General features: G+C 47.2%; 1 protein-coding gene across 9 annotated transcripts in view; it reads left to right on the top strand.

Moving 5' to 3' along the window:
* Positions 1–12,685, top strand: part of MGAT3 (beta-1,4-mannosyl-glycoprotein 4-beta-N-acetylglucosaminyltransferase) — a 67,984-nt gene extending 55,299 nt beyond the window's left edge. For 8 of the 9 annotated variants that reach the window (XM_075936609.2, XM_075936582.2, XM_075936594.2 and 5 more), the window contains one exon: positions 5,362–12,685. In XM_075936609.2, the coding sequence (XP_075792724.1) occupies positions 5,363–6,868 (1,506 nt within the window). In that variant the 5' untranslated portion in view covers position 5,362 and the 3' untranslated portion in view covers positions 6,869–12,685. Of the gene's footprint in view, positions 1–2,542; positions 3,987–5,361 lie in introns of those variants that run through there. The other variant, XM_006111530.5, reaches the window with a different exon arrangement.
* Positions 12,686–18,443: the final 5,758 nt, after the last annotated feature.

Below are 18,443 nucleotides of genomic sequence, written 5' to 3'. Positions count from 1 at the left end.
GCTGAAGCAATCTTAAGGAGTCTTAAGGGTCTCCTCACCTAGCCTGCAGAACAAATGTAACTTTTCTACCTCATTTAACCACCTGTGGTTTTGGTTTACTGGGTGTCATTGCCATTCTCTAAACATTGTCAGGGAGAGGAGGCTCTGTGCTTCTGGTAATTGATTTTTGCTTTGTAAGGAGTAGCAGGAGTTCTAGGTAGCAACATGAGCCCTGTCCCCAATAGATTATTATTAGGTATTTCCCTTTCAAATTTCCACTACATGCGTTCTGTTTTGAATGAGAAGGGTGTAGATAATTCTTTCTCACCTAATGACCTGTGAACTCAGCTGCAATTCTGAGGTGCAGCTCACACTTCAGCATGATCTGGGGAAAAGGAAAGAGCACAGACATTTTTAGTCTCAGTCTCTCTCCACTCCCAGTCAGAGGAATCCCTGGTATGTAAGGATGGACTTGATTTAGGGGAGGGATTTTCAGACTGGCACATCCCTACTTCTCAATTTGCCTCTTTTGCCTCTATGTTTCAGGAAATGAATTTCATAGTTTTCAGTTCCAGGATCCCAATAAAAGGTAAAGATGAGCAGGAAAAGTTGTCTTGCAGGAAATGTCAGGACTGGAAGAACAGAGGGTACTACGGGTTAAGACTGGGTTGGCTGAGCTGCTGGAAGTAGCTGCATGGTGGACCTTAGCTATGGGAGCTCTTGGAACTGGAATAGCAATGAGCATTACAGGTCCAAATTGAAGTATGTTGGCTGAGACTTGTGGATGTAAGAACAGGAGAGGAATTCAAGCATGCCGTCTTAAGGAGAAAAATACACTTTAATTTCTAAAAGCCTGTATTGGGGAATGTCAGCACGTTTCACCGCCGACCAAATTGTGAAGCAATTGGCTCATATCAATGCTGAGGCTTTTGAGTGGGATTTCCTCATTACATACAGAACCTCACAGCCATTTGTGGTGAGGAGGGAAGCTAATTCCTATGACGTACTCAAATCTTGGTCCGTTTACTGAGCCTACCACGAGGCAGGCTGGCTACTTACCCAGTAGGAACTGGAATGTGTTTCTTAACAAGCATCACACGGACTAACCAACACAGTAAGAACATACGAGTTGCTATAGGGATTATGCCAAGGGTCCATCTCATCCAGTATCTTGCCTTTGATATGGATCAGAAGGAGACGCCTGTGAGCAAGCACAAGAATACCTAGTAGTGCCTTATTATGTACTTTGATCTATTCTGTAGGGGGAAATTCCTTCCTAATTGTAGGTCCTACTGATCTGGGACTAGACTGGAACCAGTAACCCAGAAGCTAAAGGTCTGCCTTTCTCCTAGTCATAGAGCCAGCATTGAATAGGTCTCTTACAGATGAAGGCTCTGAGTAACCATCCTCTAGCAGCAGCAATCTGATGAAAGGCTCCGAGAATGACAGGGCTTGAAAAATCTATTCACCCAGGACAAGTAGGTATCTTTCTTGGCCATGGCCCATCCACTGCTGCAGGGCCTATGTTTTTATTTTGAAAACCTCCGGCCCTCAAGGAAACCTCTTTGGTGTCAAACAAAGCAAAATGGCTTCCTTCCGGCCTACTCCAGTGCTTCCACTGATGGGAGGAAGGGGAGGATGGGACACTGCTGCTATGTGCCTTCGGGAGGCCTCGGGGAGGAGTCACCGTGTGGAGCAGGGGCCCCTGGAGATCTCAGCCACCCCAGCAGAGGGCTGTGTGTGGGGAGAGGGCCTGCTATTGCCAGCACCACTTCAGCTGAGGGCTGAAGGGCCTTCTGCTTGGTGTGAGGTGGGGCCCTCTGCTGAGTTGTCAGGCACATGTATTCAGGGAGGCCCAGGTTACCCTGCTCCTCCATTTCTGGCAGCCAGCCCCTGCCTCAGCAGAGAGCTCTGGGCCTGAGACAAGTATAAATGGATTTTTGAGGAGTGGGGTGGAGTGTCCCAGCATTAACATATTGGCATAGTATTGGTTTATTTGGGGGTGAGGGTAGTATTAATTGGTAACACACTGTTTTGCCATCAGGAGAGTGGGCTCATTGGGCCCAGGCAGTGGGGGCTGCGTGTCCAGTAGGAGATGGGACAGGAAGTCTGTGACTTATAGTATCAGTGTGTTTCAGCCTGTGGAGCAGGCTTAGTCCTTGTGCTAGAGCCGTAGCTTTCAATCAGTGGTCTGCAGTCTTCTGGAGGGGTCTGTGTCTCCACTGGAAATATTTTAGGGGTCAGCAAATGAAAAAAGGTTGAAAACCACTGAGCTAACAGAGATTGGGTACATTTTTCAAGCCCTGCATAATTAACCCCACATATGGGATATTGTCAGCCTGATTTTCTCCTTGCACCAATGTCAGCCAGGAGCAGTATCAGTCCTGAGTCAGGCCTAAAATATCATGAGGCATTAAAATAATAATGTTTGAGTGGGGGTGTCTTCTGGTTTTGAGCTTTAAGGATTCCTGTTTCCCAGTTTTTCCCTGCTCACAAACCTAACTTTTATTATTATTATTATTATTATTATTATTTTATTATTTTATTTTAAAGTGAGTTTCTCATGAGTTCCAGGACTCCAGGAATGGGAGCTCTAAGAAATACAACAAATATTGGAGAATCACAATCAAATCACAAGTGTTGACAACACAGTGGGAAGAATTTCACTAGTGTTGATGGAGTCGATCTCCATGAGCTAGGCTGACTTATCCAGCTGAGGATTTGGCCCACTGGAGTTCTGCTGGTGTCCAACCCGTGTAAGCGAGAGCTGAATCGGGAGAGTTGTGCCAGATTTGGGAACTCTTCTGAATTGTTCTTACCCCTGCAGACTCTCCAGTAGCTCGAGCGTCATGTGTCTGTAATATTTGTGTCGGATGTAAATCGTTCTGCCTCTGAGATCTTTGAAGTTAATGATAAACTGAATACTTCGCAAACATTAACAACCTGGCTCTGGCCCTCCCCTCTTTCCTTATAACCTTTGTATCTGCTTCAAAATGCCCCCTCCTTACTCTTTGTCCTGTGAGACAAAATAACTGCATATCTTTTTGTCTGTACTCAATCACACAGTTTTACTGTGCAGTGACACAGGGTCTGCCCAGATCAGCTTCACAGCTTTGTGCAGCCCATCATAAACACACCATGCTGAAAATTCGGAACTGCTCTGTGAGCTTTGAGATATGTAGCAAATATGGTGCCGGTCACAATCGTTTGAGATGTGAATGCTCACATAGGATCCTAGGCACATTCTTGGACAGTGGAGGTGTACAATTGGGAATGGCGGCTTTGAAGTCTTGGAGAGTTCCTGAAAAACCCCACAGGGTTTGATTGAGATAGGATCTGAAGACTAGAGGCTGGGTGAATCCTCCTAAAGATAAGGAATGAGGTTGACATGTACTCTGAGAGACCATAAAGAATCCAGGTCAAATTAAGCTCTGGCATACACTATAACACAGTCAATGAAATAACCACCTAAACCTTTTATTACAACCAAGAAGCATGTACTTTCCTTCCTTCCACATCCGTTTCCATCTACGTATTTTGTGTTCCTTGTTGCCATAGTAGTGGAACTCTCACAGGATTATAAATTAATAAGACCTATTTGCCCTTCTGTCTCTACCTTTGGGAGTAGCCTAAATGGTAGAAGAATTTTCTCCCCAGGTGCGCCAACCCTAAGAGGAGTTCTTGTGGAAAAGCAAGCTTGAACTAATGGACTTTGCATTTGGTGCTGACTGTGGTGAGATCAGTGCTCCTACTTGCTTCTGGCAAAAGTGCTTATCATAGTCTAGGGCTGTTTCCTGCACTCGTGAGTCTCCCCCGATTGGCTAAGTTTAATTGGTCTCTGCAGCTGTGGCAGAGGGAGAAGCGTGCTCTGGAGTGCTGGTCTCAGTGTTGTCTCAAGTCTTAAAGGAATTAAATTAGATTTGGTATGCCAAGGAGGAGCCAGTGGAGCAGCGAGGTGATGTGTCGTCTGTGGTGGTTTACAATGATGCACCGGATTGTCTGTTTGTGTGAGTAGAAGTTTCTGTAGATTGTTTGGCTTCATCCTCCTCAGAGCCTGAGTTTCAGAGGTAGAGGGGATCCCACCTCCACCTCTAGCCCCAGCCTGATGTTCACTTTTGCATAGAATTTCATGCTATAACGAGAGGTCCAGTTCCTTTATCATGTGGCAGGTGGTCTGCTCCTGGCTCATCTCAGCTCACCCCCAAACTTGCTGACCCTTTAGGAGAGGATTTACTTCCCCTTTCACACCTAGCAAGAGTCAATGCCTTTATGTGTGTGTGTACGTGTGCGTGCATATGGTGGGAACTCATATCTTTTGTCTGGAATTTGCTTCTTGCTACTTTCCCATCTGACAACAGCTCCTCTGGCCCACTCTTAGATGGGGAGACTAGCAATTGGATAAAGGGGATGGAAACATATCTCCTATTGCATGGAGAGAGGGAGTGCGCCCTTTTGGGTTCCTTTTTCATCTGTCTTTCAGTACTATTGAACCCATTACCCTGACTTGATGGTTTTAGCTATGACAGCTGTTTTTGTTTTTAAATTGCCTTTGTCCAGTGGCAACACTTCTAGCTCCTAACATGTAGGGGATGGAAGGCAAAGGGGTTAAATAACAGTCCAGACTTTTGGTGGAAGGGAGAGAAAAGAGGAAGCCAGATTAATTTTTGAGACTATCCCTGCCCAGATTTCCCTCGGAATAAGAGGATTTCTTTAGGACATGTGTTGTGGGTGAACTTCCAGATGGTTTTGTGGATTCAGGTATCTCCCATACCCCAGAAGTTGAGATCATTAGCAAAACCTTTTTAAGGTCCCTTCTCCTACACACTACACTCTGTTCCAATTATGTCTTCTTTTCTGCCTCAACCTTCTATTCTCCTTGCCTCTCATTCCAACCGTTCTCTGGCTTTCCCTTCTCACAGCCCCCTAGCCTTTGGGTGATATCGCATATGAGTGAGCAGTCTGTATTTTGTCCCTACCTTGCCATCTAGTGTAATTATATCTGCGAGCTTGGGGACTTCAGTGGATCAGAGGTGTGCAGAATTCCATGCTTCCCATCCCCTTGCCCTGACACTAATGGGATGTTCTAGAATATATCAGGTCTAAAGACAGTGGCCAGATCAGAAGAGCTCAAATTTGCTGAATGCCAAGGAGGAACTCAGCAAAGGTGGCAGGCCTGGTCAGAATGGGATGGCGGGAATAGGACTGGATTAGCCTCTCCAAGATTTGAGGAAAAGATTCCAGCTGGAGCCTATACTATCAGAGTTTGGACATCACTCTGGTTATATCCTGGGCTCCATACAACACTCTTTTCCCCAGTGGTCCAGGGACCTTTTGCAGCCAACTTATAATTGAATGTTACTTCTCTCTTTGTCTTTTCCTCAGGATGAAGATGAGACGCCACAAGCTCTTTCTGACTCTGTGCATGGCTGGTCTCTGCCTCATCTCCTTCCTGCATTTCCTCAAGGCCCTCTCTTACGTTACCTTCCCCCGGGAGCTGGCTTCGCTTAGCCCCAACCTGGTCTACAGCTTCTTCTGGAACAATGCACCTGTCACACCGCAGGTCAGCCCTGAGCCAGGAGGGCCGGAGTTCCTCCGCACACCACTCTACTCCCATTCACCCCTGCTCCAGCCCCTGCCGCCCAGCAGGGCCAGTGAGGAGCTGCACAAAGCTGAGTTTGTATTGCAGGAAGACACCACAGAATATTTTGTCCATACCAAAGCAGGCGGTGTCTGCTTCAAGCCAGGAACCAGGATGTTGGAGAAGCCACCAGCAGGCCGGCTGGATGAGAGGGAAAATGGCGCTGCTTCAGGGCGCCCAGCTCGCAAGCCGCTGAGCACCAGCGGGACAAAGCGGCGGAAGTGGGTGGAGTGCGTGTGTCTCCCTGGCTGGCATGGTCCTAGCTGTGGCGTGCCCACTGTGGTCCAGTACTCAAACCTGCCCACCAAGGATCGGCTGGTACCACGTGAAGTGCCCCGGCGGGTCATCAACGCCATTAACATCAACCACGAGTTCGACCTCCTGGATGCCCGTTTCCACGAGCTGGGGGATGTAGTGGACGCCTTCGTGGTCTGTGAGTCGAACTTCACTGCCTATGGTGAGCCACGCCCACTGAAGTTCCGCGAGATGCTCCTCAATGGCTCCTTCGACTACATCCGCCGCAAGGTGCTCTATGTCTTCCTGGACCACTTTCCCCTGGGGGGACGCCAGGATGGCTGGATCGCTGATGACTACCTGCGCACCTTCCTGACGAAGGATGGCACCGCCCGCCTGCGCCACCTGCGTCCGGACGATGTCTTCATCATCGATGATGCGGATGAGATCCCAGCCCGGGATGGCGTGCTCTTCCTCAAGCTGTACGATGGCTGGACGGAGCCTTTCGCCTTCCACATGCGCAAGTCCCTCTATGGTTTCTTCTGGAAGCAGCCTGGCACCCTGGAGGTGGTTTCTGGCTGCACAGTGGGGATGTTGCGGGCTGTCTACGCCACAGACGGGATCCGCCTCCGCCGCAGAGAGTACTACACCATGCCTGGCTTCCGACAGTACGAGAACAGCACAGGCCATATCCTGGTGCAGTGGTCGCTGGGCAGCCCTCTCCATTTTGCTGGCTGGCACTGCTCCTGGTGCTTCACCCCAGAGGGCATCTACTTTAAACTAGTGTCAGCCCAGAACGGGGACTTCCCCCGCTGGGGCGACTATGAGGACAAGCGGGACCTCAACTACATCCGGGAACTGATCCGGACTGGTGGCTGGTTTGATGGCACCACCCAGGAGTACCCCCCTGCCGACCCCAGGGAACAAATGTATGCCCCAAAATACCTGCTAAAGAACTACCAGCGGTTCCACTACCTGCTAGAGAATCCCTACCGGAGGGCAGAAGGGGCTGGGTGAAAGGAGCTGGGCTTGCATGGGAAATGGGAACTTTAGAGCAAAGGGGAAGAATGAGAAACGTCTTTTATTTTCCTTTTTATTTTGTTTCCAGCCAAGATATGTAGTCACTCTGCATTGTCTGCCCTTCTGGCAGTGTGACTTGGGGTGGGATTCCCAGTCTCACTAAGGAGGGCCGGAGGAATGGAGAGGAAATGGGAACTGGCCCTGGAGGAGGCAAAAAGATTGTGGCACATCCCCCTCTATCTTGAGATCTTATCCCAGGGCAGGTTTTCCTACATGAGGGGGTAGAGGAAGCAGCTGCCCTCCACTGTGGGACAGGTTTGCATGCCCGTGTGAGTCTGAACTCGTCGATGAGCATGAGAGTGGGCAGGCGAATGTATGATCATGTGCATGTGAGTGGATGTGTGTGTCATGCGCGTTCATGTGAGTTTGTGTGTACATTTGCAAAAGCATCTCTATATGCATTTATTTTTTTACTGCAGAATTCTTTAAAGCACAGCTTATCCCCGCCCCCTCCCCCCACCACTAACCTCATGCCAATGCATCTCTCCTGGGCTCCACTCTGCCTAATATGCTGCTGGTCTTGGAGCTTGCAGATAAGGGAAATGGGGCGGAACACAATGCTTGTACTCCTTCTCTACTCCCACTGGGCTATCACTCTGCCCCCTCACCTTACCTCTGCCCAAAAAGCCTCAGGCTGTGTCCCAGCAACCTGCTTTCATCAGGGGAACAAGCTACAGGGGTCTTCACTAGGTTGGATGTATGTTGTGTTCACAAGTGCGTGGATTAGTGTGTGCACGAGTGTGAATGTGCATGGATTTGGTAGGCATGTGGCAGAGTGTTTGTGTTTTTGAGAGAGAGGTGGGAGCATGGTAGGATTCAGAAGCTCTGCTACATACATAGGAGTTATGGATATTTAGGGAACCCCCTACAAGCCTGCTGTGTCTAGGGGGAGGCTGTAGGCTCTGGGTTCCAGTGCTCTAAGTGGGCCAGTTGAAAACTAGCTCTGGATGGGGAGGTAAGAATGGGGACAGCCTTAGGGCAGTATTGCTGGCAGTGTCTGGCAGGGTGTTTCTCTCCTCAACATAAAAAAAATAAAATACTGGTTAATCTGCTCCTTGGAGTAAAAGGGAGGGGGAAGGGGAAATCCCAAGCTCCCTAGAGCCAAGCCTGGGTATTGGGGCCAATGGGCTGCATCTAGGCCCAGCACCCATACTAGGAACAGTTTGTCAGGGAGAATCCACTGTGGGGATTACTCCTGGAATGTGCCTGCCTTGTGGCTGGGAGGGTGTGCGATCCAGAACCATTTGTGTGGAGAGTCCTGCAGTGAGCGGGGGAAGTGACAGAACTAGAAACAATCCGAACCAGCGAGCTAAGCTCTTTGTCCCTGTTGTCTGTGATAGGGCTTGCTTCTTTCCTTGGCTATCTTGGTTCTTTGGGGTGCCAGCCACCTCCCCCACCCCGTTTGAGCAGATGGCTCTGTAGTGCCTTGAGCCTGCTTTGCAGCATGTAGCGGGGTGAAGGACAGAGCGGGCCTATGTTATTCTTCTCGCTGAGGGAGGACGTTAAAGAGAGAAATGGTGGGAACATGATCCCTCCCCTTGTTTGTAATAAGCATGAGGGAGAAAATGGACTATTCCCTATAAGGAATGCTCCCCTGCCAGTCTGGCAAGCTCTGCTGAAGACAGGGGGCTTTCTTTGCCAGTGGGTCTGTAAATCCCCATGACCATGGGGTTTTAGCCTGGATTCCCATTTCCGTTTCTCTCTTCCCCCCACTTTGTGCTCCCTCCTCTGCTTTTCCGGGGGAAAGTGACAAGTCCCGGAGCTCAGTTCTAAGGTTGTGGCTTCCTCCTTATCTATAAGTATTTCTAAGATTCTTACCACCCAGGTATTTCTAAGGTTCTTATCACCCAGTGCTAGGTGAGCCCGTAGGACTCTGAACTGGGTGAATTCCTTTTCCAAGCCACTGTGGGTCCAAAGTACGATCAAGATAGAATGACATAAAGCACAAGATTGGAACCCCTTGTTCTCAGTGGATCTAAGACATGTTTAATCTTATCTCACTCCTAGCCCCAAGGCACTTGCTTGAAAGAGCAAAAACATCTTTTTGCTTTATTTATAACTGCTGCCATCACCCACAACACTCTGCTCCATGAGATCATTGGTGGCTGGCACACAGAATGGGAGAAGGGGAAATCTCCACCCTTCCCCCCGGGAGCAGGCTATTATTGTGCCCACGTGATCCATCAACTAGAGTGTTCCAAGCACAGGCGTGGGACCTCACCGATTGGGATCTACAGCCCAATCTGCCACAGAGGATTCATGACTCTGCTGAAAGAACTTTGGTGACTTACAAGAACTGGAGGGTAATTGCAAAAGGAGGGGCATATGTTAGGGGAGAAGAATTAGCAGAAATGGGTATAGCACAGATGGGCATTGTACTATCCTGAATGGAGGCCAGGGGAGAGTACAATGCATCAGCACAAGGGCCTGATGCAAGAGATTGCAGAGAAAGACGGAGGGACCCAGCAGTTGGTCAAGGCATGGGAGCTCAGAACTTACCTGCAGGCCCTCTGTTTGGATTTGACCTTTCCACAGTAACAACAAAACAACCCAAAGTCCAGTTCCAGTTGACTGGAAGGGAGAGGCACACTATATATTTTTGTATGCAAACTCCATGATGCTGGGAGATGCTCAGACACCTTGATGACAGGAACCAGATAGCTAGAACTTGGGTCCCTTCTCTACAGCACAGTCTTAGCCATGAGTCTGGGGTGGGTTCTGGTAGAGGCCAGCAATCTTCCTGGATAGGAAGCTATGGGGGACCAAGCAGACCATAATACATTCACATGACTGTGCCACCTCCTCCTACCACTTTTTCCTCTTTTGCCTGCTCCCCTTTTCCTCTCCATGGGCTATCTGGGATTTACATTGCACTTCAGGGCATGTTTGCCTTGCCTTATGAATTTCTAATGCACCCATCACTGCTGTAGCTAGGCCTGATCTAGCACAGTCATATAGACTGCTTGCTTCCCTTCCCTCCCCTCCCCTCCCTTAATTACTCCATTTCCCTCTTCACCCTCCATTTCCCTCTTCTCAATAGCAGCCCCTCCCTTTCACAGGCATGAGGAACAGATCCCATTGTAATTGCCACTGGATAAGAACTGAGCTCCTTTGGGGACTCAGAGGGCTCTTTATACTAGAGTCCCTCTTTTTTCCCCCCCCCCCTTGCCCAAGCTGGTTAGAAATGAAACTTGAAACAGACTTCTGTGTTGGGAGACTTTCCAGAAAAAACATGTCTGTTTTACCCCTCATATGAATAATTTTTGTAACTGTTCAGTTTAAAGCCAAATCACTTTATATTTATGGTATTTAACTTGTACAGCTAATCCTCTCTTGATTGAAGTTAGATAAATTGACCTCTTGTGCGTTTAACATCGTCCTCTTCCTTCATCCTTGCAAGCTACAGGGTGAGCCTTTTGGTAACTAGCGCTGGCTGATTGATTTCTCAGGCGAGGATTCCATCCCAGCCAGGCCCTGAAGAAATAGGAGGCAGAGGTTACATATGTAGTTTGACCAGCTGGCTGAATGGGTGCTTGTAGGAGAGAGACAGATTCGTAAACAAGGAGCAGCACAAAAGTGTAGGATCTCAAAACATGGGTGAGTAGAGAAAGAGATAGATAAGGACTGGTCCAGAGTCCTCATTCCCAAACAATTGGGATGAGCTGTCTGGCTCCTTTGATCAGGTCTTGATCTGGCACTGAAGATGCTGCAAAATGGAGTTTAGAAGGGAAAGCTTAAAAACCCAAAGTTGTGTCTGAGGGGTAGGTATTAACAAGAGGGGAGGGCTGGGACAGGCTGTCAGAGCCAGATTATGTGCTATTTATGTGTGCAACAATAACTGAGAATTAGTACAGCTCACTTCCTCCTCTGCCCACAAACACTTTTTTTAGACAGCTCTTGCTTGGCTCATTTCTGGTATCTTTTCTACCTTTTACCCTTTGCTACCCTTCTTAATTTGAATCACACGAGATACCCTCTGCAATTTCTGGGGCTTACACTCTGCTGTGCACCTGTTTCAGTCTGTTTTATTAATGCCCTTGCTCCTTTGTAGTTTTCAAAGCTCTCTTCCACCATTTCCTCACATTAAGTCCTGAGAGGCAGGCTACTTCCAGGTTCTTCATAAGCACAGGTGTTGGAGCTGGTGGGTCTACTTTACTGGAAAGACTGGGTTGAAGAGGCATCTCCCTGTCCCATCAGTGAAGCAGATGGTAAACCTTAATGATGCTCAGGGCCAGACTGAGTATGATAACCCTAGGGGGACAGGACACAAAGGATGGGATGGGTTTTATGGCTCTGTGATTACTATGAGAGGGCAAACGTTATAGTTCTCTAGTGTTCTTTCTCCAGTATTTGTAATATGTTCCTAGAAGCTGCTGTAATCCCTAAAACTTCTTTGCCTCTAAGTGGAGGACAGGGCGCAACATATTCATACACTGTGGCTATGTCTACATGACAGGGTTTTTGCGCAAAACCAGCCATTTTTGTGCAAAAACCTGTGGAGCATCCACACCTCAAGCGCATTTTTGTGCAAGAAAATCTATAGTCAATCGACAGAACAGAGGGCTTTTTGCGGTGTAGGTATACCTCCTTCTACGAGGCATAACTCCTTTTTGCACAAGCGTTCTTGCGCAAAAAGGTATGTGTGGATGCTAAAGAGGAGTTTCTTGCGCAAAAAGAGCCTATCACAAAAAGCACAGGTGCTCTGATTGCCATTCACAGAATGGCCATCAGAACTTTCTTGTGCAAGAGCATCCATGCAGTGTGGATGCTCTCTTACGCAAAAGCACATCGCTTTTGAGGTGTGGATATACCTCTTCTGCAAAAAGCTTCTTGCGCAAAAACCCTGCAGTGTAGATAAAACCTAAGAGTAGGCAAATGAAGAGGCTCTGACTCATCCCATTGATAGGGCAAGGTTGGTGGAGCTCAGAGCAGCAGCTTTTCTAGTTCTCCTGGTCTCTTCCTGAGGCCATAGCTTCTTCTCACACCCAGGAAATACCCTGCTTCATGTCATTTATTACCCACTTTCTTCATTGACTTTCATGGCTGCTACAGATCTGCACTGTGAGAATCTGGAGCTGGTCATTCCTGCTCCTGTTAGTAAACACTGGTTAGGAATGCAGTAGGCAAGGGAAAGGTCATCGTGACTTTACAGGCCTCTAAAACTGGGGATGGGGAGAGATTGAAGGGGAAGGGACCCTAAATCCCTCAGTTTTTGCATTCAGAGCTCAAACAAACCCAACCCCACTCTCTGAGAAGTGGGAGGAGCTTATCTTTAATGTGATAATAGAGGAATGTAAATGTGGAAAAAACAGGAGGGGATTTAACCCGAAATGTCAAGAAAAGGGAGGAGAGTATAATGCAATACACATACACTGGGCATATCGGCACTGCAACCCATGGTACAGAGAGGAAGGACTTCAAACCACTGTCCATTCCATTCCTGCAGGAATGATCAAGCAGTATCCTCCATGGAGCAATGCATCGGCATTCCCATGGGGTTGATGCTACCCAGGGAATTGACTTGCGTGGCCCAGAGCTCCCTCTTTGGGCAAAGGAATGTGTGGACTTGCCAAAAAAAACAAAACGAAATGTAATTTATAAACACCAGTAATTAATTTTTTGTAAGGATGAATCAAATGTACATTCTGAAATCATTTTCTCTGTAAATGGTTGGATTTCATTTCACCCTTAAAGGGATGCTTAAAAAGGAGGAATAAAAATAATAAAAATTACAAAGTATGAAAGGTAACCAAATGGTGTTTGTGCCTGTCTTTATTGCAGCCCATGTGGCTAGGACTCCATGGAAAAAAGGTGAAGAGGGAGCTGTCTCTGACTGCGGCACATCTCTTCCATTCCTGAACAGCCATGCACCACCTGGGGGCTTTAACGTCAGATTTTTTGAAGGCAGACAAAAATATTCTACCCAGTAACTTGTAGGAGCAGCTGCTCCAGCTCAGCCAACAGAGGGTGCTCATGCACCCTGCTGAGCAAGTCTGATATATTTCACCCAGCATATACACCTGTGAGGTGTTGACAATCACATGCCTGCTTTCTGGCAAGCTTGAGCCAAGATTTCTGTCACATCTATAATAGTATTCCTGGCCAGCAGTGTCCTTTTAAACAATAGATGTTGTGTAGCAATAGCTCATGGCCCCATAAATGTCTATAAGGCTAGAATCCCCATAAACCTTAATCGGGCCTTGCAGCCCTGGAGAGGACAGCCGGATAGGTCTGATACATTTTCTTCACCAAAGGCAGGGGGTCCCCAATCCCTGTTCACTCTGAAAAAGTGGCTTCTCTAGATCATCCCATTGTGGGAACTGCTACACATCTAAGGGCTGAGACATGCTCAGAGCTAATGTATTCCAACCAGTAAGTAGCAGTGGTAATGCAACACATGGCAGCCACTCCATCCCCAGAGCATGGACACACCCACCCCCTCCAGTTCCATTATCAGAGGGTCCTTTTGGGGCATTATGTATGCCCCCCTCCTCCAAAAAAAATTGTGTACATAGGATTAAAAGTCTGTAAATGGTATTGGTCAAAATAACATTACCTAAGCATGCCAGTTTCAGTTACTTTGGTGATTTATTTCAAAATATGTCAGCAAGTAAGTTTGCAATTATTCAGTCACAGGCAAAAATTCCCTCAAGAGTAGCGTTAAGGAAACCCTTATGGCAACCCAGTTCCTGTTTCTTTAGCTCCTCCCCCCAGAGCCCAGCCTCAACCCCTACCTTGCCCAGACACCCTCCCTCAGAGATCCAGAGGGAGAAACAGTCTGATGCTCTGTCACAAGCTTGCATGATGTTTCCTGTGTGCCACCTGCTCCTTCCCTCAAGGCATGCTGGGAACTGCAGTGCCAGGAAACCCTGGAGCACCCACTGGCAGTGTCTGCCATGTTTGAGCTGGGATGGACTCTGTCAAATCCAGCACCCACTACTGGTAGCTAGCAGCCCATTTCTGTGGGAGAAAGGAAATTCTGCATTGCACAGTGGTGCCCAGTTCCCCCAGGAGTAACCTACTAAGCATCAAGCAGCTCCACCCTATGGCAGTGTTGCCAGCTGTCTTGCATTTCCTGTGAGCAACAGACTTTCAGCCAGGTCAGGAACCAGCCTGGAAATGAGAGAGGCTTCAACCCTCTTGTGAACTTCTGCTGTGCCAGGTGAGTACCCCTCTCATTTTCTGCCTGCTCCACCTGCACTTCCTGAGATACCACACTCAAAGCTTTCTCCCCCTTCCTTCAGTCACACGTCCTGCAGCAACCCCTGCCGGTGGCCAGCCTGGGCTGGCATGAACAGGAACTGCTGCCAGAGCAGCCTCTGCCTGTGGCAAGCTTCAACCTGCCACAGGCAGAGTTTGCTTTGCAGCAGCCTCCCCTATCCCCCTTCCCCTCACCCCCAACCTCTATCAGAGGCAGCCGCGGGAGGAAGGAAGGGAAGGGCAGGTGTCACCTCAGAGATGGTGCTGGGGAAACTAGCTTCAAGCTGGTTCCTCCCAGCACCGGTTCCTGTTCTCCCCTCCCCCGCTGCCTCTCATACAGAAGCAGCAAGATGGGGTGGGGAGCAAGTAGTCAGATACTCCACTCAATTACCCAATACGCTTATGCTTATTGGGTGGTCAAGTAGTTGACTACAGGGCATCCCTGCTTTAAGTCGCCCCGGTATGTACATCCATTTTGCACTGAAGTCATTGACACTTGTAGGAACTGATGCATTATAAGTCCTCCCATTCCCCGCTCTTAAATCATGCAAAAATCACCCCCAATTTGTGCAAATGTAAGTCAGCCATGGGGAAGAAATTCCCCGCTTGAAGTTGTTTTGCTATAAGTCCAAGTTTTTTGGAAGTTATCTTGGACTTAAAGTGATGACGGCCTATACAGGCAGTCCCCGGGTTACGTACAAGATAGGGACTGTAGGTTTGTTCTTAAGTTGAATTTGTATGTAAGTCGGAACTGGTACATATTGTAGGGGAAACTCTAGCCAAACATTTCTCCAGAGCTCAGTTTTATTCTCCCACACCTCACTTCCCTCAGTCCTTTATTCTCAAGCTGAGGTGTCTGCTGAGAAAAGCTGCTCCGCGTCTCCCTGGTCTGCTGGGGGGGGCGCTAGCTTTGCGTCTCCCTGGTCTGCTGGGGGGAAGCAGCTAGTGCGGGGTTGCCTCACCCCGTTTGTAAGTAGGGATCCGATGTAAGTCAGATCCATGTAACCCGGGGACTGCCTGTACTCACCTACATCCATATCCCAGGCCTGGGCGAGTGGGAGTGAAGGAGGCTGAACTGATGGTGGGGATAGGAGGTGAGTGGGGGCTGGGTTGGCTGAATGGATGGAGGAGCTGGACAGAGGCAGGAGTGGAAGAGATGGACAAAACTGATGAGGGGGTAGAACTGATGAGTGGACTCTGGGGGACAGGACTGATTTGGAGGGTGGTGGGCAGAATTAATTGCTGGATGGAGATGGGCAGATATGGCGAATAGAGCTCCTGCATCTAGGATTAGTCACTCTCTCTAACACACTAGGAAGAGTGGGCGCCACACATGTGCAAGGAATGGGCAGGGAGACTTCAGAAACTGGAAGACCAACAAAGCCACGCTATAAGCTTTGTTTAAAAGTCTCCTCATTTTGGGGCCGCTGGGGTCTGGACTCACGATTTAAAAAAAAAATCTGTGACTGGCACTACTGTAACACTGACACTTATCAGACGACCCCACAGAAGACATTGATTTAGATAGAAATACAATATTCACGGAAGCCCATTGGAATCCATCAGCCCACCTGCCAAATCAGCTAGCCGAAAAATGGATAGTGCTGAGTATTGGGCACATACCTGGCTGTTGCTGACAATGAAAAAAGCAGGGGCTATGGCAGGATGAGTATAAGGGTCACTGCATGTGGTCCAGAATCCTAAGATGTGGGCCCATATAGCGCCTAGGCTGTTGAAGATCTTACCAGTAGCAAATATTCAAACAAGAACTTTAGAGGCTAACGATGAGAAAGGTTCCAGTGCTTAACAACAGGACAGGGTGATCTGACCCTTGAGAAAGGGACAGGTGACCACCTCTACTAGCCACAGAAAAGAAGTCTGGTCCAAATTTTCATTGTGAAGCACAGGGTGTGCTGTAAGGGGCTTGCCCTGTGCCTGAGCCTTGGAAAGTGGCATGATTCTGGTGGAAGTTGGCAAATTCTTCACTGGCCTCAAAAGTCAGCTGGAGATGGCATATATTTTTCCCTGATCCATGCCTATATCTCAGCAGGTCTACACCAGAACAGACTGGCCTTGAAGATTTTACTATCTGAATAGAGTAGACGGCATAGGGTAGGTGTAGAGCAAAACAGAGAGGAGGAAGGGGAAGACAAGAATAATAATACAAACAGAAAAACAAAAATACAGTCTGAAGGTTTCATAGTTGCTTGGTTGATATAAAAAACATAAATGAACAAAAGATATTAATGAATCTCTCAAGGGCCATCCAACTTTGTAATACCATTTAATGTAGCTATAGCTGGAAAAGGTGCTATGAAGGTACAAAGTGTTATATTAATTATTCAGCAGTTTTTGTGTTGTCTCTTTTTGATCAACTGTTACCCTAAATATATTACTTATCTATTCCTGATCTTGGTCCTTCCAAAATGTCTTTGGGTATATTAATTTCCCTCAACTCCAGGTCTGTATATAAGTATTACTCTTGAAAATGTTTGTAAAGAATTTCATTAGTTTCTTATGCTTCAAGTTAGTAAATAGTTTAGCTGTTTATAGGGGGGTTGCTCCTGATCAAAGGTTTTGGAAAGCTTTACAAGTTTTAATGAGGGCTTGATCATAAAGTTTTCTTCTGTCCTGTAATAATTCCATTATGTGGACAAATGGAGCTCTTTATTTTCTTCTAAGCAGTTCTTCTGAGGATCGATAGTAGAAGGGGGTTGGTGGGACCACCCATATACTTAAAGTTAGCCATGGACTTAAATTATTTGGTGGATCAGGGCAAAAGCACTGGCCAGCTTGAGCCGTGTGTGCTTACTCTGGTAAAGCAAGTAAGATTTCATCAGCTTATTTGAATATCTGGTCGTTTGCATGGAGAGTTACAGACAGATTATGTGATTCTCAGATATATATATATATATATATATATATATATATATATATATATATCTTGCTATAGCTACAGGGCCAAATTATCTGCTTGAGTAAATGGGGTACTGCTCAGCTGATTTCAACAGAACAGTGCCCATTACACACCAACAGAGTATCTGGTCTAATTACTTTATGGTTAATAGCATGGATAGAACTTAGGACCTAAAAGAATGATATATGGTTGTCAGATTGATCATAACTGTGTTAAAGATGTTTTGAAATATACTGACAGCCTGAGAGAGTCTTTGGATTTAGATGAAAGATAGCAATTTAGATATCCAATTTGTGCTATGCTGGAGTGAATACAGTTTGGTGATTTTTTATAGTTTTCCTAAACACTCTAGTTTTGGACAAATCTATGGTGTAACAAAAAACAGACAGGACAGGTATTAAAGAGATGATCCAAGTAATTCAATCATTACAGATAAAAATATGTAAAATTTCTCTCCTGAGGTACATCACTTCTCCTTGATTAAAAATTAGCCTTCCAAGTACTCTGTGTGTGTGTGTGTGTGTGCGTGCACGTGCATGTGCGCACACATATGCCCAAATAAATTATGGCTATATTGCTCCCTAAAAATGTTTTTTGAAAACAGTGTTACTTTATAGATTCATACTTAGCTTGTGGTCCACTGTGACCTCCAGATCCTTTTCTACAGTAATGCCATTTTTCATTTGTGTGAGTGAGCGTTCTTTCCTAAAAGTAGTATTTTACATTTGTCCTTGATGATTTTATTCATGACCATTTCTCCTGTTTGTCAAGATCATTTTGAATTCTTGTTAGAGAAAAAACTGCCCCCCCCCCCCAGTAAAAAGTTTGGCCAGGCCGCTTTTGCTACAGCGGGCTGCAGTACTCCTTGGGAGAAACCGGCCGCACCCTTCCTGCATACCAGGAAAAAGGGAAGGTGTGAAAAGGGGAAAATAGCCTCAGACTCTCCCACCGGTCACGTTGGCGTGAGAACAGTGGGGCTTACCTGGTCGCATGAAACCTGCACAGTTTCAGCCCAACCCCTGGGACAAAGACCCCCCACTTGGTGACCATTGGGCCATATATGGTAATATGCAAGCACGGGAAAGCGATGTGCAGACTTGGGGATAAATACCCATCACACAGTTCGCTCGAGGGGGTCTTCGCAACACACGTACCACCGTGTGTTTGCCTTCCCATATACTTCAAAGCGCTGCTGGCCTGATCAACCGACCAGCCACCTTCCCCGACTCTCGGGCGTAACCAAGGCCTTTGCAACCGAACTGATATCTTTGAAATGTTCTGTGTGCTGTGTAAGTTGGTATGTATGATTTGATTTTTTCTTGTTGCATAAGCTTAGTGTTGTAGTTGTTTTGAGTAGTACATAGAGTTTGTAGTTATCACTGTTATTTAATTAGT

Source organism: Pelodiscus sinensis, chromosome 1, assembly GCF_052426305.1.
Source record: "Pelodiscus sinensis isolate ZL-2025 chromosome 1, ASM5242630v1, whole genome shotgun sequence".
Taxonomy (NCBI): Eukaryota; Metazoa; Chordata; order Testudines; family Trionychidae; genus Pelodiscus; species Pelodiscus sinensis.
This window is presented reverse-complemented; position numbering and strand designations above follow the sequence as displayed.